This window comes from Molothrus ater, chromosome 23 (genome assembly GCF_012460135.2).
Source record: "Molothrus ater isolate BHLD 08-10-18 breed brown headed cowbird chromosome 23, BPBGC_Mater_1.1, whole genome shotgun sequence".
Lineage (NCBI taxonomy): Eukaryota > Metazoa > Chordata > Aves > Passeriformes > Icteridae > Molothrus > Molothrus ater.
Window position 1 is genome coordinate 6,941,713 of NC_050500.2, and position 22,517 is coordinate 6,964,229.

Genomic DNA, 22,517 nt, shown 5'->3' on the forward strand with positions numbered 1-22,517 from the left:
GGGGACGCGGCGCACGGCGGCACCAACTGCAGCGCGGGGGTGAGCGCGACGGCCAATCAGAGCCCGAGGCCGGGCCCGGGGGCGGGGCCTGCGGGGGGCGCGCCCGCAGCTCGGGCCCGGCCCTCAGTCGGTCCCGGAGCCTCTGCGCGGGAACCTCGCTCCCTTAAACGCACTTGTTCAAGTTTAAACCAAAGGCAGCACGAGGCAGGCGAGTTGCACGGCAAACGCCGCCCAGAAGAGGTAACGAGTAGCAAACTCGTAACCCTAAAGCTGCGTTTTACACAGGTAAACTGCACTTTACACATGCCTGTAATGCATCTGCTAGGTCTGAAGTGACGTGGAAGAATAAGCAGCCTCCAGCTGCTTAAGGCCAGGGGTAATTATTAATTATTTTAAAAGGAAATGATAAATTATTTTAAAAGGAATTATTAATTATTTCTAAAAGGAAGTGTTCGGTGTGGGCTGGGAGGTACCTGCTGGAAGCCCGGCAGGTGCTGACACAGCTGGAGGCCTTCAGGGCTCAGGCAGTTGTGCCAGGGATAACGGGATCTCAGATTTGTCGGGGTTCAAAGGGACCTCAGGGGACACCTAACCCAATCCCCCACCAAGGCAGAGTCCCCCGGAGGTAACCTGAAGCAGGATCTCCAGAATCAGGGTATATGTACTAATAAAACATTTCTATTTTGCTCAGAGTGTCCCAAAATAAAGCATTTTTTCCTATTACTGGAGTAATTCCCACTACAGTGATTTCAGGTAAGACATCCCAATTGCAGACTCCTGACCTGTCCTCAATATGGGAATCTCAGAGCTACACCACACAATGATCCCAGGAAAACATTAGGATTCAATAAACACCAACAGTTTCCTCTGCAGCTTCTTTTGGAACAGGTCAGGCCGTGTTTAACCCCAGTTTTATTGCCAGGACCCCAAGAAACCCCAATTGGGCCTCGCTGTGCTGCAGCCTGGGCCCTGGGGAGCCAAAAGCCTTTCCCTGGGTTTGATGTAGGAGCTGGGAATGCCAACATGGGGTGAAAAAATGGCTTTTCCTTGGGTGTCACAGACTGGGGTGTCATACAGGGCTGTCCCTTGGGTGTCACAGACACAGGAGTCACACGGGGCTGTCCCTTGGGTGTCACAGACTCAGGAGTCACACAGGGCTGTCCCTTGGGTGTCACAGACAGGGCAGGCACACAGGGCTGTCCCTTGGGTGTCACAGACAGGGCAGTCACACAGAGCTGTCCCTTGGGTGTCACAGACACAGGAGTCACACAGGGCTGTCCCTTGGCTGTCACAGACAGGGCAGTCACACAGAGCTGTCCCTTGGCTCTCACAGACAGGGCAGTCACACAGGGCTGTCCCTTGGGTGTCACAGACACAGGAGTCACACAGAGCTGTCCCTTGGCTGTCACAGACAGGGCAGGCACACAGGGCTGTCCCTTGGCTCTCACAGACACAGGAGTCACACAGGGCTGTCCCTTGGCTGCCACAGACAGCCCCAGTTTCCAGGGAAGCGCACAGCTTGGCCCTGGATCGGGTTACAAAGGCAGAGACAGGACTGCAGCACACGGATTTGCACCACAATGGAGCCCATGCAGACAGAACAGCTCTCAGTGGTGGCAGAAACAAAATGAGCCCGGAAGGGTGGAGAGAAAACAGTAGAACGATGTCAGGACAAACAGGAGCTGTATTACTGCACAGAAACACAAACCCACATCAAACTCCATCCAGAGCCAGTACCAAACAACCCCAAAGGTGGGGAATTATCCTTCAACATCTGGGAGAGCAGCCACATGACCTCAGAAGGCTCAAGAGAGTCCAAATTCAGTTCTTTGCCACTACTTCTCAGCCTAAGCTCCTTCAATCTGCTTTGTAAGATGGAGCAATCCCGACTGGCTCTGTTTTGCTGCTCCCAGATCCTCCTCCAGTCCTTGCATTCCCTCTGAGCTGCCTCCCAGCAGTAATTAAGAAAAGCAAACCTGTTCATTACAGGCCAAATTATTCATTCTTTTTCCAGGGATCCACACATCTCATGCTCCTCAGGGCTGGGAGGCCAGAACTGATAAATTTGAAAATGCCTGTTCTAAAATTCCCTCTTTCTGTCACAAAATTAATGCAAAGCACTCAATGACAGCTCTACTTGTAGCAGCTTTCAGTTTTGAACAGAAACAGCTCCTGGAGCAGCACAGCAATAGCACAATTAGGCAGCCCAGTATATTTCAAACAATTTGAGCTCTAAATGAATGTCAAGGCCAAGAGGATGTTTTTCTTAGTGGAAGAAATACAAGCATCCTGGATTTTGTTCTCCTGCTAATAGGTATAAAGAAGCATAAGCAGCTGCTTTTTGTTTTCCCAAGAATATTTGCATTAAGAAGATCTGCAGATTCATTTTGAAATTGATGTCACATCTTTTTTCAAATGAGGACCAGCTGTTTGCTTTGCTTGTTTATAGCAGGCCATGTTTCAGGGATTTTTTGTTGTTTGTTTATTAAGATGTAGAACCAGACTGCTGCAGTTTGGTGTGGGGAGTGGATCCCAGCAGGCAGAAGGTCCATGACTGTCACCACCATCCCACCTTCCGTTGGGATTTGTGGAGGGGTTGGCACCAAATTCAGGGCTATTCCATCATCCAGGTGCTATGAGGTGGGTTCCCTGTGCATGGATCACCCACCTACAGGAAAGAGCTCTCCAAAGGGCTCCTGCAGGCTCTGCCCCTCTCTGAAAGGACGGGACTATCAACAAAGGAAGCAAACAATGATGTCAGATGCCATCCTAACGGCCCCACAACATCAGATTCATGTGCAATTAATAACAAGGCTTTTGATCCTGCAATCAGCAGCTCTAAAATCCATGTGCTTTCCCTGTACATTTGATTACATTCGAGGAAGCAAAAGGATAAACACTTATTAGCATTACAAAGTACTTTTCACATTCAGCCAGAACTTCCTGAAGCATTTGTGGTCCAGCACGATGTGGTTTTTATTTTATCCTCCTGCATGTGTGGTGAAATGCTATTTGTTTTGTTTATTCCAGCATTTATCCAGGACCAAGGGTGACTGTGAGAACATGCTGAGGAACAAGGTCTGAGAGAAAACCTTCATGCTTCACTGAATAGTCATTTTTTGTAATAAAGAAAGAAACATCTTGACTTTTTTTTTTTTTTTTGGTCAGATTGCCCATTTTCTTTCATGGCACTTGAAAGATATGTAAACTTTTATTAGGAGTTCTCATAAATTGAATTTATTGCTGCAAGAGTCTTCCAGCAATGGTAAAGTTTAGCTTGCTGGGTTTTATTAGTCAGAGTCATTAAAACAGCAGCATCACTTGGTTTGAGGCTGAAAACCAAGTGTTTCTTGGAAACTAATATAGGAAAAAGGTACCTACAACACTACCCAATGTCTTGGAATTCTATGTTCAAGCCACAGATAGTTCTCACTATGGAGATCTTTGTACACAGTGTCAAAATAGCACACAAACAATATAAAAGATCCCCATCCTGAATCCAAAGCAGCTTTGCTGAGTGTATTCTTGGAATTTAAAAGTTGTTAGAGTTTCCCCATTTCCTGCATGAACTGATGAGTAACTCCAAATACCAGGTTTAATGAAAAACAACATTTCACCCATTTAGTGTGAGGTTTGAGGCATTCCCCTCCCTGCACTAAGAATGTTGAACCAGACTTTTTTCCACTCCACCAGCACCCAAGCAGATCTGCTCCTTTGCTCAATGGAAAGGATAAACCCAGCAGCAGCCCAAGGTGTCCATGCACTGCAGACTGCTGGGAGCTCTCTGTTTCAGCACATCCCACTTAGCTGCAGATCCCAGGACACTGTTCATTCCTCTTCTTGCAGCTGCTCCTTTAACTTTGTATTTTCACCTCAGAAAACTTGAGAGACAGAGTCTTTACCAAAGCAAAGAGAGTGTTGAGGGCATTCTTGTCAAACTCGGTCATTAACTAGCAATAATGTCCGGGGCTTTTCATTAAAAAAGAATCAAGGGGAAGCTGATTAAACACAGCAGAAAGAAACAAAACTTTCCATTCCTTACTTTTTCCTTGACACGTTGCACTTCATTTGAAGCCTGCTAATATACCAGCCAAAAGAATTGTAAAGGCCTGCCTGGATTCTTTCTTAATACAATGGTCACAGTTCAGTAGTTAGAATCTGTATGGAATTAGCCAGAGACATGGACGAATGGAAAAACGTAGGAAAAGGCTAAAATCCAGCACTTGTTCATGGGCTTACTCATTAGAAAACCTCATCAATACAGCACAAGTTTTCTCTTTCTACTATTCTAAAAAATGATCACAAAATAGTACACAGAGAATAAAGCCATGAAATGTCAGAGAACTGCTTTTGCCTGGAATTTCAGAGCTGGCAAAAACTCAGGTCAGTGTTTCCATGCAAGTGCTCTCCTGCCGAGCTTTTTGGGGCAAACCTCATGTTCACAGCAAAAGCAGCCTAGAGCACAATCAGCACAAGGAGCTGTGCCACATCTTGTCCCATTTCTCCAAGTTCTGCTTCAAGCAGCCACACCTGACAGCTGGAAGCAGCAGCAGCAGCACACACAATCCAGGCAGAGTGGTGTGGAAATGCAGCAGCAGCACACACAATCCAGGCAGAGTGGTGTGGAAATGCAGCAGCAGCAGCAGGAGCACACACAATCCAGGCAGAGTGGTGTGGAAATGCAGCAGCAGCAGCAGCAGCAGGAGCACACACAATCCAGGCAGAGTGGTGTGGAAATGCAGCAGCAGCAGCACAGAGCGTGCTCATGAACGTGGCTCTGGTCCCCATGCACAGCCTGAGGGTGTGATGGTGCTCACAGGGATCCCAGGACCAGGGAAGAGACCAGGATCTGACTCCATGTTTCAGAAGGCTGGATTTATTATTTTATGATATATTATATTCAAACTATACTAAAAGAATAGAAGAAAGATTTCCTCAGCAGGCTGGCTAAGAATAGAAAAAGAAAGAATCATAACAAAGCTTTGGTCTCAGACAGAGAGTGCGAGCCAGCTGGGCTGTGATTGGCCACTAATTAGAAACAACCACATGAGCCCAATCCCAGATGCACCTGTTGCATTCCACAGCAGCAGATAACCATTGGGTACATTTTGTTCCTGAGGCCTCTCAGCTCCTCAGGAGGGAAAATCCTAAGGAAAGGATTTTTCCTAAGAGATGTGTGTGACATGAGGGATGTTCCACTGCAGCACAGGCTGTCCCTCCTAATGAAGTCAGCTCAGCCTCAGAGCAATGCTCACCCCACAGCATCCAACTGCTGCCCACAGAAAATCAATAAGGACAGCACAGGCGGCTTAATGGAGTTGCTGGCACCTTTCCCACTCCAGGGCAAAGTCCTGCTGAGGAGGGGTTTCTTTCTCCTCAGACTTTTTTTTGTTGGTGTTGTTGCTCAGAGAGCTAAAAGGTTTTCAAAGAGAGAAAGAAGCATCAGTGTCTGCTGGTGAACGTGGCTTATGTTTGGAGGGAAAACCCAACACATCAGAATGGAGTTTGAGAGCTGGAGGTTCCCACCCAGGTCTGAGCTCTCTGTAACATGAAAGAATTGTTCTGGAAGTACAGGAAACAGGGAGTGGGGGCCCACACTGAGGCTATGTCAACCATTACAAGCAGATAACTCCTACACTGCTGCCTTCCTGTGCAGATCTTGGCAGAAAAATAAATAAAAAATTTATGTGTGGGAGGTGATTCATGTTATTTAAATCTATGGGAGAAGCTGCATGTGTATTCTTTGGAAAAGAGGATACCAAGAGTGTATTAGTATCCAGTGGGGAAATGACACAAGGGATGCTTTAGGAGTCTTTGAAAAAGTAGGATAAGGGGTGATATTCTCATGCTGGGAAAGGTTCAAGGTTTAAAGGAAACTTGCTGGGGACTTTTGAAACAAAAACTCGTCCTGCTCTATGGACAAGCCAGAGGTAACAGTTGAAAGGAAGTCTGCTCTGTTGAAAAGGGTTTGAATTCCAGCTGGTGCAGTTCCAGAGGAGCTCCTCACCTCCAAGTGCAGCAATGGAACCACAGAACCCTTCTGGTTGGAAAAGCCCTCCCAGACAGTCCAGTGCAAGCTGTGACCAATCCCCACCTTGTCCCCAGCCCAGAGCACTGAGTGCCACATCCAGGCCTTCCTTGGACACCTGCAGGGATGGGGGCTCCAAACCTCCCTGGGCAGTTCCAAGGCCTGAGCCCCCTTTCCATGGGGAAATTCCTGCTGATGTCCACCCTGAGCTCCCCTGGCCCAGCCTGAGGCCGTTCCCTCTGCTCCTGTCCCTGTTCCCTGGAGCACAGCCCGACCCCCCTGGCTGTCCCCTCCTGGCAGGAGCTGTGCAGAGCCACAAGGGCCCCCTGAGCCTCCTTTGCTCCAGGCTGAGCCCCTGCCCAGCTCCCCCAGCCTCTCCTGGGGCTCCAGCCCCTTCCCTGGACATGCTCCACCCCCTCCAGGCCCTTCTTGTGGTGAGGGCCCAGAGCTGGACAGAGCACTGGACATGCTGTCTGCATGGATCTTCCACAGGACACCAAGGAAGCAGCAAATTTGAAGATTAATAATGGTACAAATTCATCCGAGATCCCCAGTCCTGCCTCTGCCTTAACTGATGGCTTTCTGCTGCAAACCCAGCCAGTGTCCAACTCCTATGAGCAGTTCTTAATTCCACACACAACTCAGCCAGGTATTGTTAACAAAACCAGGGATCCAAGGGCTGAACCTGCTTCACCTAGAAGGTGACTTCCACCAGAGAAATACAGGGCTCATTTTGAAGCTTTCTGGCTTCATTTCCTCCATTTATTCATACACTTATTTACTGGAAAGAAAGGAGAGGAGAGCACGAGGGAGGGAAGGAATCCTGGGACAGCACATGCTGGGCTGTAAAATGCAAGGAAGGTTTTTCAAAACCGCATGTTCCAAACATCACCTTGGAGTCCCACAATAATAAATACTTGATATTACACTGCAAGGGCCCAACTGCCAAGTAACTATAGCAATGAAAAGAAAAGCCTGCCTTTGGACACATTCCCTCCTGCCTTAATTTTTCCCTGGGGTGGGGAAGGGGTACAGAGAATGTGCTCTAGATCCTTAATGGATAACATTTTCCAGAGCCCCCTCTGATCACTCAGTGACTCTGGGATTTAAAAGCAGCAGAGTGATTTCTCCAAAGGAAGCTGAACATTCAAAACAATTACCCTGAACTATTCCATCCCCTTGGAAAGGGTTTAATGCACCAGGTCCTGAGGTGAGGCTGTCAGGATCCATTGAGACACAGCAACACAACCCTTTATGAAGTGCCTCACAATGCAGCTGCTCACCAGTGCTTCCTTCATCCCAAAAATCAGCGTTTTCCAGGGAGCCCAGCAGCCTGAAAATGAGTAAGTGTGAAGTGAGACTACACTGGCCTGCATTGAGCATTTGTTTTTGCCAACAGAAGACCACATTTCTGGGTTGGTTTTAAACACTGCCTTCTGGAATTTAATTTTCAGGATGAAAATTAAATAATTATTTTGGAGGCTTCAAGTTATCTTTCCCCTCATGATATTTTCCAGAGCTGTTTGGAAACAGGAGGGTGGAGCTGGCACCGCTGGGGCAGTGGTTTCAGAAAGCACTTCTGGAGCTATTTGGGGAAAAAACTGCTGGATCATGTTGGTATTTTTATAAGTAACTTGATGCGTGGTTCTATTTTGGATACCAACTATGCAGCAATGCAGATTGATTTGAGCAAATTGCAGGGGGAGGAAGAGAGAAAAGGAAGATCCCCTTGCAGAACAAGGGCTGCCTTCTCCAGGGAAAGCTCCTGAACCTCCAGGGGCTCAGTTTAAACAGTGCCTTTTAAGAAAAGTTCTTTAAAAGCCATTTAGATTTTATAAGGAAGAGAAAATAATGGTTAATTGTGATTGTTCTGTGATATGTGAAGGAATTGAACCAAACCAATGAAAAGTAAAACCTTTCCATCCTGACTCTAGATCAAAACCAGTTGTACTTTTAAGATAAATTAAAGACCTATACCAACAATAACTTAATGAAATGTTTGCCAACTTCATTAGTTTCTTACTTCTGTTTGTGGCTTTAGTCTGTAATTGACTTGCAAAAGAATTTCCAGTTTTATGAAGCAGCAGAGCCTCCTCCACCTCCATAAAGAAAATTGAACTTGAAGAAATCAAAACAAGTAATCACAACTAAAAATTGCCTCCCAGTGTGAATGGGGACATCAGCACTTGACAAACACTCTGGGTTTTTTTCACAAGGCTTCTAGAGGATGCCTTCCAGGCAGCCTACACACCATTTGCAACACAAGAATTCATTCTAGGAGGTTTGGAGATATCCAGAGTTGTTGCTGGCTCCACAAAGCTGTAGCAGGCTGCAGGATGGGCCGAGGCCCCAGAGGTCATTTGGAACACTTCCCACAACCTCCTCCCCCAAAATTAGGAAATATATAGGTACATATTAGGAAATAGATAGGTATTTATACCTATAGAGTGAAATTAAAAAATATAAAATATAAAATATACCTAAGAGTGAAATTCTTCCCTGTGAAGGTGCTGAGGCCCTGGCACAGGGTGCCCAGAGCAGCTGTGGCTGCCCCTGGATCCCTGGCAGTGCCCAAGGCCAGGTTGGACAGGGCTGGGAACAGCCTGGGACAGTGGAAGGTGTCCCTGCCATGGCAGGGGGTGGGACTGGATGAACTTTAATATTCCTCCCAACCCAAACCATTCTGCAATTTTGTGATTCTCATTATCAACCTACTGTGTGGAATAACTTCTTGAATGGGACCGAATGATCTTGCTGAAATTATTTGGCTTCTCTTCTCAAATAAACAAGAATGTGGGGGCCCCAGATTGCTCTTCCTGGGACATTGATAGGGATTGACACCAGCTGTCACACACCTGTATCTCATTTCAGGCCCTGAAGAGCAGCCGTGGCCAGAGAGTAAAAATCCCAGAATTATTAGGGCTGGAGGGGATTTCTGGAGATCATTCGTTTCAACCTCCCTGCCAAGGCAGGCACACCTGGGGCAGGTGACACAGGAATGCGTCCAGTATCTCCAGCGAGGGAGACTCCCCGCCCTCCCTGAGCACCTGTCCAGAGCTCTGCCACCCTCCCGGAGCGTTCTTCTCCTGCTGAGGTGACGCAGGAGCTGTGCAGGACGTAGGACAGGGAAAACCTACACGGGAGTGTGTGTCCAGTGCTGTACCCACCGCTGCAGTGAGAAACCCGGCCCTGCAGCACAGCCTGGCTCTTACCATGGATGAGGCGAGAGCCCTGCGGGCAGGGGGGCGGCGGGCGCGGGCCCAACACGGGCGCCTGCGAGGAGGGAGGGATGCTGCCATAGCCTGAGGGAGACGAGGACTAACAAGGACACAGCGGGAGCTCTAGACGGAGAGATGGAGTCCGGGACGGGCTGGGGACGTGGCGAGCCCGGTCTTACGGGGGCAAATGGCGTTTGGGCCGGATCCTACGGGGAAAAAGGGGATTTTGGGCCGAGCCCAAGGTCGGGCGCGGCGGCCATGACACCCTCCAGTTGGTTACCATGGCAGCGGCAGCTAAATCTCGCGAGATGTGCCGGTGCGGGCGATAGGTGGAGCACCTGATCTCGCGAGAGTTGCGCGGGGGAGGAGGTGAGGGGACGGGCAAGATGGCGTCGGAGGGCGACCTGGGCAGGAAGTGGGACCGGTGTGTGGCAGACTCCGCCGTCAAGCTGGGTAAGGACGGGACGGATACGGCGGAGCGGGAGGGCCCGGGGAAGAGCGGTGGTGGTCCCCCCGGCTCCCCGAACCTGGGAGAGCGGCCGCCAGCGTGTCCCCGCGGCGCGGGGCCCACTGTCCCCCGCCACCCCAGGTGCGCCTTAGGGCGGTTGTGAGCCCGGGAGGGGCTCGGGGTGTCCGGAGGATCCGCCCTCATGGCTGCCTCCGGCGTCGGGTGGAGCCGGCGGCCCCGGGCCTGGCAAGGTGACCTTGGCCGCGGGCTCGGACCCCTGGCGGGCCCGCTCCCAGCCCTGCGCCCCGGCCCGGCCCCGGCTTACCGCGCTCTGGGCGTGTTTGACCTCTGGCTACTCCCTGTGCTGAAGGTAAGAGGTGTCCGCGGGAGATCTGCGATCCGTAGGAAATCTGGGCGGAATGAATGAGCGGCGGGCAGGCACCACCGGCTCCTGGCGTGCCCGACCTCGGCCGCCTTCGGCTTTGCTGCGCCGGTGGGTTTGGATCGGTGCGTGCAGAGCTGCTCACCCCGCTCCGTGTGCGAGGGGCTGCGTTTATTAAAGGCAATAGGCAGCGTGACACGCTGAGGGCTTTGGCACGTGTCACTTAGTACAGCGTGTGGAGTGTGACATTGAGAAGCGCCGTCCCTGTCCCAGCCCTGTGGCTCTGCCTGTTCGTCAAGCAAGGGAACAGTTCTGGTGGTTTTTTTCCGTATTTATTTGTCCTTAAAGTGAGAGTTATGCACGTGCCTCAGTTTTCTGCAGCAAAGCATTGCCGAGGTTTCACTGAGTGCTGTGAGGTGTAGGGGTGGTGGTGGCTGTGGTGGCAGCACCATGCTCACCCTGTGACCGGCTGCAGAGTGACACCAGGCAGAGCTTGTGGCTCCACAAAATGTGTTTACAAAGCCAAATCTTCAAATGCAGTGTGTAGAGCAAGAAATGCAGTGTGTGACACAACATGTCGTTCCATGTTGGTGCAGATGTCTCTTTTAGAGCCATAAATAATATCTGGGAAATGTGAATGTTTATTTCTTGAGGCTGCAGGGGCCTTGTGCTTGAAAGCTGATGAGGAACTCGGGGGTTTTAGTTGCCTAATACTTTTCCATTAGAAAAGATGTTTAATAATTTTAAGTAAACTGAAACTTCCATTGTTTATAACAGACCTTTGAAAAGTGTCAAGTGCTCCAGAGCAGTGTTTTTCCTTATGAAATTCTACTCAGGTTTGTCTGACAAACATATCTGGACATGTTTATGTTTCCATAGCATTGGTTGCTTTATCATAAAATATTAAGTATGCCAAATTATAAACAAGAACTTGTTCCATGCTGCAGCTGTACATGTCAGAATCCTGTACATCCTCTGCCCTGGAGGCTGAAGGAAGTGGATACAGGGTTGATTTCACAGAATCCCAGAGTGGTTTGTGCTGGAAGGGACTTTACAACTCATCTTTTCCCACCCCTGCCATGGCAGGGACACCTTCCACTGTCCCAGGCTGCTCCCAGCCCCAATGTCCAGCCTGGCCTTGGGCACTGCCAGGGATCCAGGGGCAGCCACAGCTGCCCTGGGAAATCCTCACAGGGCCTTACCACCCCCACAGGGAAGAATTTTTTCACATTATTCAACCATATGCTGCCTCTGTCATTGGGAAGCCATTTCCTCTTGTCCTGTCTCTCCAGGCCCTTGCAAACAGTTTCTTTCTCTCTTTCCTGTCAGCTCCCTTCAGGTACTGGAAGGCTGCAATGAGGTCACCCCAAAACCTTCTTTTTTTCCAGGCTGAACAATCCCATTTCTCTCAGCCTGTCCTCCCAGCAGAGCTGCTCCATCCCTCTGATCTTCCTGGTGCCTCCTCTGGACTCTCTCCAGCAGCTCCAGGTCCTTCCAGGGCTGGGGTCTCACCTGAGAGGGGCAGAGTCCCCCCTTTCCTGCTGCCCACGCTGGGGGATCCCCCAGGGCTCGGGGAGTTTCTGCCTGGGTCGTGTCCAGCTCTCACTCACAGCACCCCCAGGTCCTCCTCTCTGGGGCTGCTCCTGATCTCTTCATCCCTCAGCCTGGATTGGTCCTGGGGGCTGTCCTGAGCCACCTGCAGGGAAACCTCATGGGATTCCCATGGGCTGCTCCTGGAGCACAGCCCTGTCCTTCAGGTGTGTGCAGCACTCAGCCTGGTGCCTGTCACCTCCTGTCCCCTGCCTGGTGCCTGTCCCTGCCCTCAGCCTGGTGCCTGTCACCTCCTGTCCCTGCCCTCATCCTGGTGCCTGTCCCCTGCCCTCAGCCTGGTGCCTGTCACGTCCTGTCCCCTGCCTGGTGCCTGTCACCTCCTGTCCCCTGCCTGGTGCCTGTCCCTGCCCTCAGCCTGGTGCCTGTCACCTCCTGTCCCCTGCCTGGTGCCTGTCACCTCCTGTCCCCTGCCTGGTGTCTGTCACCTGCACTCCTGGCTCTGCTGTGGACCTTTCATTTGGATTTGGTGTTTTCTTCCAGCCTGAGGGGGCAGCAGAAGAACGAGAACCTGCTTTGCATTGTGCTCTGGGGCTCTGGTCTGAGGATTGCCAGTGTTGGCATCACGAGGATGAGCAGAGATCTCAGTCAAATTCATGTTTTCCATCAGGCTGCCCAAAAGGGTCACCTGTGCTGCATGTCTTTATCTTCCCTCCAAACCCAGTGGGGTGGGCTCAGACATGTGGCTCTCTTCCTGTGTGAGGGCACTTTGCTGCTTTGTGTGCTTTTACAGTTGATCAGTAGCTGAAGCATTTGTGCTGGCAACCTCCTGCATGAATTGTGTGCTGACAACACACATTTTTCTGTGGTATCCCAGTGGGAATGATTGTTTTCTCTGCAGGGACATTAAAACTGTGAGTGCTTGGGTTGATTGGTTTTGTAATATTACTGCAAAGTTTGCTGGAGTTTCCAATATAAATTATCAAGGGTGGTTGTTGTACTGGAAAGAAAGAAGGAAAGAAAATAATTTTTTTTACTCAAGGATTTAGTTGTTACATGGGATACAGGGCTTGGTAAACTTTGTCAGACTTTTCCTTTTGGTGGCCACAATTTCCTTCCCAAACACTCCTTTACATCCTTCCCAAGTGCTACAGCCAGGGAGATCTCCCCAGCCAATGGCTGGGGAAAAACAAACATTGTGATTAGCCCAGTGTTTCCCATTCCAGACTCTCTAAATAAAGGGAGGCACTGCATTTCTGGAGCTGTGCATGCACAACATTTCCCAGTGTCTGGGAGAGCTGTGCACATATAACTCCTGTGAATCAGTTTGAGGGCTGGTGGGACATGGGAAACAGAAAAGGGTGAGAAGGGGAGGTGAAGCTCCCAGGCTGGCTTTATTAACAAAAATGTGGTTTAAATTCCAGCTGGGGCTGTGCTGCCTGTCCTTAGCCCATCAGGATTCCCTGTGTAAGTCAGGGTTTGTCCTTAGCTCTGTTTGTAGTTGTGCAATACTGTTTTAGTTGGAGACCAGGCTCCTGAAAAAAACTTGATCTCCTGCCACTAAAGCTTCCAAAATAAATATTTATCTTGTGTTGCATCTTTTGAAATGCTGTATTATGTTTTTGAGCTCTTGGTCACTACCTGTGTGGATCTTGTAATTTAGTATGAACTTTTTCCTGTTAGCTCCAAACAGAGGATGTTGTCAGGCGTTGTTAGGACAGGATTTCATTTCAAAGAGTAGTAGGTCAACCTTTTTATGCCTGCTCAGAACATTGAGCCATTGTTAAATGGAGCTTGTGGTCACCTCGTTTTTACTAGCATGATATTTATTTGTTTTGCTAATGATGAGGCTGTATCCAGGTGGTTTTGTTCCTCTTCCATCCCAGAGGCAGTTGTGAGCTCAGTGTTTGTGTGCAGAGCCTGGCTTGTGCTGTCTTAGCTGACCAGGGGGTTTCTGACAGACAATCCAGGTCCTGCTGGCTCTGGCTTTGCACCATCCTCAGAGCTTTTCACCCAGGCAGTCATTTAAATAATTTAACTTCCTGTTCCTTTTTTTCATTCTGATTTTGATGCAGAAAAGCTGCTTGTTACTTTCTTACAGAAAACCTGTTTGTTTGGCAGGTGGGAGCAGAGACTTGAACTAGCCTGGCTTTCTTTTCCTTCCCAGCTTCCAAACCTTTCTCCATTCCTGTGTCCTCTGCAGCCTCCACAGCCATTTCTTCCTTTTCATCAGTCGAGCAGATGAAGTAAACACTGCCGTGGTCTTCCTCCACCCTGCAGGCTCCAAACCCTGTTCAAAGGCTTGGTTTGTTTGTTTAACTGATTGATAGTTCATGGCTGTTTATTTGGAAGGACAATTACTCACAGAAGATTGACAGAGGTGGTTTTTTTGTTGAAAGGCTGTAATTTTGGACAAATTATTATTATGTGCTGTTTCCAGGGGACAGAGGCAATAAAGAGCAGTGTGGAAGAGAAGGAGGTTTAGGTGCCCTCATGCCTTGGTTTGTTTTGAAGCTGTTGTTGTTTTAAATGAGTTGAAGGCTGTAATGTTCCTGATACTGGAAGATAATCCTAGGGAAGCTGTTTGCTTCTTGACTTGTGTGTGTGAAGTTGCTGTGTTGAAGTTATTTTTTTTTTCAGGAGAGAAATGTTTTGATATATGTCTGTGATTGACCAAAATTCAGCCTGGAAGCTTGTAAATAACCCAGTGTAGTGATTTCATTTTCCTCTAATCCTCTGTTTTGACATCTGGAAATAAAATGCTTCTAATTTCCATTTAATAGGGATTTTTTTTAAGAGAAAAGGGCACTTTGAATTCTGCAACTGTTAACATGATTTCTTCTGCCTTTCATCATCTGGTCTGCTTGAATAGCTGTTCTGTTAATGGCAAGGATGAAATTGTATTGTTTGTGTCATTCCACAGATTGAATATTTCAGAAAGAATCATTGTATGGATTGTAATGTCAGTATTTTTAAATAATCCTTCACATGGTTATGAGTAGGATAAAGTCAGTCTATATAATGATAAAACTTGATTACACTTTCTGAAAACTGGATTAGACTTTGTCTAAATATACAAAAATCCTGAAATTCCTGTTTTGAAGTGTTTTTTTGCTTGGCAGTTGTATCATGACCATCCAGGCTTGGCTACCAGGCCAGAAGGCTTGTTCCCAACTCCTTTGGGGTTTTGTTTTTAATGCTGGAGAACATGGATATGATGTGAGCACCCAGCTGCATTGTTGTGTGAGCTTTGTTGGAACCCCAAGTTATTTTTCCTGGTCTTACAGAAGATCCAGCTCTACTAGTTGTGTCTTGCAGCAGAGCAAGTAGTGTAAATATGAACTGCTCATGGCTCAGGCTGTGCAGGGAGGCAGTACAGACAACAAAAAATGTTTTCCTTGGAAGAGGTGGGCAGTGCTGTTCTGAGAATAGGCTTTTAGTCCAAAATCTAACAGCAATTTTTAGTAATGATGTTAGCAGAGCTCTGAATACAATGTCCATTTACAAATTAGAGGCTGTTATCTTCTGTTGAAAGAAAAAGACAGGAAACTCTTGAGGAACCCAGGTCTCCTCCTAAGTGCATTGTGTCCTGCTGTTCCCTGGCTGGCTCTGGGTGAGCCAGGGAGCTGTGCCCCAGCAGGAGAGAGCAGAGCTGTGACAATCCATCTGCAGCCTCTGCACAGCCCAGGCCTCCTGAGCCCCAAACACCCCAACTTCTGAACCTCAGCCTTGGTGCATTGATGAGGGGCATGCAGTGATATCCTGAGGTTTGCTCCTTGAGAACTTTCAGCAGTAGGTGGGAACAAGACTTTGCTGGTTTTTTATATCAGGAGCAGTTTTCTGAGAAAATCCTTTCAGGGCTGCTGGCACATCCTTGGTGATAATAAATGAATAGTGAGAGGTTTGAGAAGGATCAGGCTCCTCTTCTGTTCACTCCTGCCAGTGAGACACCCCTGAAACTCTCCTTGCTCTCAGTTGTCTCTGTTTCTGAGCTGGGCCAGCAGACGTCAGTACTGGCAGCCTGTGCTGGGTGGGTGTGGAGCAGCAGCATTGCCAACCCTCACAGCTGGGCTGCAAAAGCCCTGAGAGTGGTGTTTACTCCTGCTAAACCTTTCTTTTCAGCAATGTTACTGTTTCTATTAGCAGAACATGTAATTGCAGTAAGACAAGGTATTCCTGTCAGAGGGGTGCTTTCTGTGTTATGAGAAAATTGCTGATTTCTTATCCAGGAGCTTCTAAAGCAAGCACAGCCCTGATTTGTCTAAAAGCTTGGTGCATCACTGATCACAGAATCCAGAATGGTTTGGGGTGGGAGGCATCTAAAGCTCATCCAGTCCAACCTGGCCTTGGACACTTCCAGGGATGGGGCAGTCCCAGCTTCTCTGGGAAATCTGTGCCAGGGCCTCCCCACCTTCACAGGGAAGTGGCACTGTGTGAGAGCAGCTTCCACTCCTGTCCCCTTCCCTTTTGAAGGAGGGAGAAAACCTTTGTGCCCTCAGGTCTCACAGTTCATTCACCAGGCTGTGCTGTGATGTTGGAGTTTCTGGTGCAGGGTCACTGTTGTGATGTTGGATTTCTGGTGCAGGGTCACTGCTGTGATGTTGGAGTTTCTGGTGCAGGGTCACTGTGCTGTGATGTTGGAGTTTCTGGTGCAGGGACACTGTGCTGTGATGTTGGATTTCTGGTGCAGGGTCACTGGGGTGAGGTTGTGATGTTGGATTTCTGGTGCAGGTCACTGTTGTGATGTTGGATTTCTGGTGCAGGGTCACTGTGCTGTGATGTTGGATTTCTGGTGCAGGGTCACTGTTGTGATGTTGGAGTTTCTGGTGCAGGGTCACTGTACTGTGATGTTGGATTTCTGGTGCAGGGTCACTGTGCTGTGATGTTGGAGTTTCTGGTGCAGGTCACTGTGCTGTGATGTTGGAGTTTCTGGTGCAGGGTCACTGTGCTGTGATGTTGGAGTTTCTGGTGCAGGTCACTGTGCTGTGATGTTGGAGTTTCTGGTGCAGGGTCACTGTGCTGTGATGTTGGAGTTTCTGGTGCAGGGTCACTGTGCTGTGATGTTGGAGTTTCTGGTGCAGGTCACTGTGCTGTGATGTTGGATTTCTGGTGCAGGTCACTGTTGTGATGTTGGATTTCTGGTGCAGGGTCACTGTGCTCTGAGGCTGTGATGTTGGAGTTTGTGGTGCAGGGTCACTGTGCTCTGAGGTTGTGATGTTGGATTTCTGGTGCAGGGTCACTGCTGTGATGTTGGATTTCTGGTGCAGGGTCACTGTGCTGTGATGTTGGAGTTTCTGGTGCAGGGTCACTGTTGTGATGTTGGAGTTTCTGGTGCAGGGTCACTGTTGTGATGTTGGAGTTTCTGGTGCAGGGTCACTGTGCTGTGGTGTTGGATTTCTGGTGCAGGGTCACTGTGCTCTGAGGCTGTGATGTTGGAGTTTCTGGTGTCACTGTGGTTCCTTGGGACATCACAGACCTTGGTGCTGCTGCCTGTGCCTCTGCAGCAGTGCTGGTGTTTACCCAGGGTTTGCCTTTGAGCAGCACTTGACCTGACCCTGAGTGCTTAAGGGTGAAAGCAAGCCCTGAAGGCATGTTGGGATTTTTGATTATAATGATATTTGGATGTTAATATTTTGTTATTCCAATTTTTCTCTGTTACTACAGTTAGATGCTAGTATAAAACAAAATTCTCTTTTTTTCTGCTTCTTTCTTGAGTACTTGGTATATAATTTCACTGTGTTTTCTTCTAGTGTCCATGCTCATTTTTCTGTCTGCTCTGCAAACAATCCACACCACAGGGGAGATGGGAATGAAAGCTTCAAAGTTGGTGTTTGAAGAAAATCTGATTCCTGCCACTAAGACCTTGCAAAGAGTCTTCTTGAAATGAATTCTCTCCGTAAATAAGTGAATTCATGGTCTCGGATTTCCAACTGGTGCTAAGTGCTGTCCTGTGAAGGCCCTGGTGTATGAAGGCAGCTTCCCTCCACATTTTTACAAAGCAATTCTTTATGTATCTTGTCAGAGTGGGATTGGAGGCTGAAGCTCTCAGTTTTGTATTGGTGTGTGTGCAATGGCAAAGGAAGAGAACAGCTTTCGTTTTGGAATTAAGTAATTGAAAACCTTCCAGCTGCTATAGTAACAGCAGCACATCTGCCAGATGTCAATGAGCATATTTTAATCCTTCTATTTTAAGTTTCAAGCTATTGAAGCAAAGTACATCTAGGTGTGGCTGTGTTAGTAGCTGCCTCAGCCTGCAGCTACTTGGGTAGCCTAGGAAAGAACCGTGTAGTATCACTGTTGGAGTGACTGCTGATTAAATTTATAGAAAAAGCTTTTCCCAGATGTTCTTACGGGGCAGGAGCCCATCCTGAAGATTTGTGTTTCTCTCTGAGACACTTTTATGATGTCCTGTTGGGCATACAGCGTGTGCTCTCCTGCGTGTTAGATTGATTGGAGGTACTGGGAGGTTTTTCTTGGAAGGTGTAGGAGCCAAAAAAGGAGAAAGAAAAAGTTTTGGTGCCTGGGCTTGATGCCTAATGCCAATTCCGTGTGGCTGTGCTGCACAGGGGGAGCAGGGCTGAGGTGTCCACACAAGTGTCCTGTCCCCTGTTGACACTGTAAATGAGTTTAGGCTGCAGTGATGAATGTGGGGTGGAAGAGGCTGTTTTTCTAGTTAAACATTTTAAACTGTCAGAGAAGGTGAAAAATGGGTTGTACTCTTTCCTGTGGCCTTTTCCTGCAAAGAGTCTGTCAGGCAAGAAAGGGAGGGAAAATGTGCCTGGCGTGGATCAAGCCCTTTGCTTTTCCATGTTCGTTTGTTTTTATTGTAAGATAAACCTTTCATGTTTCATTGTTATGAAGTTAAAGCCTGGCCTAGAGGTGCTGATCTTTAGGAGGAACAGCTGGAGCATCCCCTGGTCAGGTGGGAGGCTCTTTGAAGCGACATGTTGCCTCTTTAAGAGGAAATGGAGCATGTGAGAACTTAAACCTGTAAAACTCATCAGCAGCTCTGCCATTGTTTATCTCTGCTGTAACTTTATATAGAATTAAAGTGAAATGCATTACTTTGCTCCCAAGGCAAGATGGTTTTGCTCCCCCTTGGTCTTGGAGACACAGGAAATGACCACATAACCACAAATACTTTCTAGTGGAATGAAGATGAGTGACAAACTTCCCACAGAAAGAGGTTCTTAGCCAGACAGGCTAAGGAATTAAATGTAGCTGAAGGCTCTGGTTTTGAGTTAAAACCAACTCCAAACTGGTCAAGCCAAGTAGAAAAGAGCAGATGCTGTGCATGCAGTGCCTGGTGTGAGGGGCAGAGCTGGTGTTCCTCGTGGCCAGGGCGTTGTGCTCACAGGCTGTGCCTCAGGAAAGGGGTGACCTAGGCTGCCTGGCAGATTAGCAAAGCTCAGGTGCTTTTTTGGCTTTGTTTCTCAAGCTGCCTTCTTGCACAGAAGGCCAGAACCCATTAGCTGTCAGATCTCCTCCTTCACTTCTCTGTAGCATTTCCATTACTTAAAGCAAGGTCTTAGCCATCCTCCCATCAGTTTTTGGTACTCATTGTTGCTGTAGACTCCTTACAGCTGGAATAAAGTGCAGTGATAGCACAAAATTGCACAAAAATGCATTTGCATGAAGAAGAACAATCCTTTCAAATGAGCTGCTTCAGAAAAAGCTTCCTTAAGGCAGAGTAGTTTTCCCTAAGCCAGTCATGCTGGACCACATCTGTTTAACAGTGGTGTTGGTGTGGGGGAAGGCCAAGTTTGTGTTTTAGACTTAGTCTGAATTGCAGTTGACATAAATAATAAATTCTTCACCTTTTAAGTGTATCCTGTAGCTTCCCCCATGGCCGACAGGAAGCAGCATTGATGGCATGTGAGTGCAGCCCTTACAGAGGGGCTGTAATGTCAGAGAACATCTGAAGGAGGTGAAGAGAATACGAGATAATGATAATTTCTGGAAGTAAATGGAAAGCAACTGTATTAATTGTAGCTGCTTCCTTAGTGCAGAGCTGTGTTAATACAAGACAGGAAGCAGTTCAGCACCAGGCTGGTGAGGAGAACGTGGGTTTGACTGGTAACATGGAAAATGTGGTGACATTAGAAACTGCCCAGGCTATGCATGGAGATGATGCAGGATTTGTCATCCTGTACATGATTTCTCATTGATTAGCTAAGCTGTTTGGATTGGCAGGGGGATCTTCCCAGGGACAGGAGGTGTAGGACAAGGGTTGCTCCCTCATGGCAGGGCTGCTGAGCTGGGCACTTCAGACAGTCCTGGTGCTGTGTGAGCAGAGAGAATCCCTCCAGCAAATGCTCATCAGCTCTGAGCAGCCCAGAGCAAACCAGCTCAGTAGGGACTGGCAGAGGATGCAGGCCAGGGCACCAAACAGGATGGGTCCTGGAGGAGAGTAATAATCCTTGGTGGCATAAGCGCTGTGAGAGCCAGCAGCAGCTGCACTGCAGCACAGGAGGGCTCGGCTGGGGCTTGGAGGGTGAGCCCTGAGGGAAGCCTGCTGTCTCCTGCAGGCTGTGGTGAGCATTGCTCAGTGCTCAGCTCTCAACGAACACCTCCAAGGAGTCTCTTACTGTCTGAAAGGCACAAACGCCGAGGCTCTGAGCAGACACCTGAGGATCCCAGACTTTCCCTTGGCTGTGCAAATGATTAGGGTGAAGGCCTGACCTTCAGTGCAGCGCTCGGGCTCTGCGGTGTCTGGGGGAGTTATGTCAGCATTGCCTGGCAGGCGGTCAGAGCTCCTCCTGCATGTTTTGTACGCCTGCTCCCCATTGTAATGACCTGGGAAAGTAGTTACCTCTGGCACAAATGACAATCTGTAGTAACATGAAAAGGGTTTTCAAAGCCTTTTCCAGCTCTCAGTGAATACACAGAGTAAAGTGCTAACAGAGTGAAGGTGGGCTGCTTTGCTCAGATCATGTTTGCTTACCTCTGCCCTAATATTCAGGGGCTTATCACCAACAAAAACGTGGGATGCTTAGTTAAGGCACAAGGTGGTGCATCCTAATGCACTGAGGATGTCAAGTATTCTTTGCTAATCTTCTTCTTGTATTGTTCCTCAATACAAACTATCAATTTTCCTTGTATTTTTTACAAGGAAAACATTTTGAAGAGCACAAGGAAACTTAAAAAAACCAAAAAACCAGCATCCTACATGCAAGGAGAGTACAGAATTCCTTGGCATTGTTCTGTACTCAACCCAGTAACTAATGCATTCAACAGGACCATGTGCTTTTAGGAATATAAAAAAAGGATGTATTTTAATTAGCAAACTCATAATATTTAATTTCTTGTATTGAAAGGAGAGAGTTGAAACCTATAACAGGATGTGTTTGCTGCAAAATAAACCTGAAGCTGTTGGTTTGTTTTTTTAATGAGGATGTGCATGACTGATTTTTTTCTTTTTTCAAACTTCTGTACTTCCTTGCCTTATCTAAAATTCTTCTCTTCAGTGGACATAATTAAAGGCAGAATTTGCCCACTCAGCTGCATGTTTTCACTATGATATTTACTGGGTCCTGAGAGGAGTTTTGCAGACTTGCCTGACATCTTACATAAAATCATTAGCTCACCTTCCAAGGAGATTATTTTTAAATATGCCGAGTTTTTTTAGTGGCGCTGAATAATTTTGTTTCAACTGCTGCAGTTATTTCTATGTATAACATAAGGATGTGAAAAGTCATTCATTCCTAATGTGTTTAAATATGCTCCATAATGAATGTTGGGGATGTGAAAGATAAGCAGCCTGGAGCTTTCTTTGTAAGGTATAGGGTAACACAAAGCTTCAAAGTTCTGCTGCCCTCGGGACACACATTGAAGCACTTAAAGTAGTGAGATAAACGAAATACAATGAGATATTCATCTGCAGAATCTGAAGCTCAAGGACACAATAAGTTTTCATTTCAAATGTTTCTCATTTGCTGACAATGAGCCAAATAAATTTTAATTCCACATTGTAGATGGTGACAGAAATTCAGGAACTTTCCCTAGGATGAGAGTCTGGTTTTTTCCCCAGATATTTCTGATAATGTACTTATTACATATGTTGGGACTCTAATGTGAATTAGCTGCTTACAGTTACTTAAGAAAACAAGAATTGGTTTTTTCAGATTTGTTATGTAAGAACTCTCTGGTTGGGTGTGCTGAAATAACATGTAGCTGGATAGTCATAGTCTGATGTTCCTGAGTTGGAATCAAGACTTACTGTAAAGAACTAAATCATTTTCCATGACTTTGCTTTATCTTTTTCCTCACCCACTGCATTTCTTCTTACAGGTGCTGGATTTGGACTAGGAATTGTTTTCTCAGTCATCTTCTTCAAGAGTAAGTACAGTGCATTAATCTTGGCTGCCTGGCTTCCCACTGTCCCTCTGTTGTAGGTACAGCTAGAAGCCTTTGAGGCATGTAGAAGTTAATCAGCTTGTTAGACCAATTCTTCCATTGTTTGGCCTGTCTTTTCCATTGAAATGGAGCTCCCAAAACTTCCAGCTGTTGTGTAACAAGGTTGTTATCCATGGCACCTCCCTGAGCTCCTCCTGTGCTCAGCTGGAATCCTGGAATGGCAGGAGAGCCTGAGCCAAATCACTGGAGCTGTGTCTAGACATCAGTGTATGCCAGCCTCACCAGGGCTGTAAAACTGATCCTAGTTCTTCAGCTGGGCTTTAAAACAGAATCAGTTTCAGTAACACCTTGAATTCAGACATTCTCTCTGTTAAGTTCTAAACACGTGTTCCTGTTCCTCTTCTTCTTCTGTAGTGGGCTGGTTTGGAGGATTTTCTACATAACAAACAGCTTTCCTTGACTTCACATTTTCCTCTGTGCTTGCCTCTTCCACAGGAAAGACATGGCCTATTGCATTTGGGTCAGGGATGGGGTTAG

At 47.6% G+C, this 22,517-nt stretch overlaps 1 protein-coding gene across 1 annotated transcript in view; it reads left to right on the forward strand.

The window, feature by feature from the left end:
• The first annotated feature begins 9,607 nt into the window (after positions 1-9,607).
• MICOS10 (mitochondrial contact site and cristae organizing system subunit 10) overlaps positions 9,608-22,517 on the forward strand; it is a 19,134-nt gene continuing 6,224 nt past the window's right edge. The window contains exons 1-3 of the mRNA XM_036396224.2: positions 9,608-9,699; positions 21,915-21,962; positions 22,476-22,517. The exon at positions 22,476-22,517 is cut by the window's right edge and continues 68 nt beyond it. Coding sequence (XP_036252117.1) covers positions 9,633-9,699; positions 21,915-21,962; positions 22,476-22,517 — 157 coding nt within the window. The 5' untranslated portion in view covers positions 9,608-9,632. The remainder of the gene's footprint in view (positions 9,700-21,914; positions 21,963-22,475) is intronic.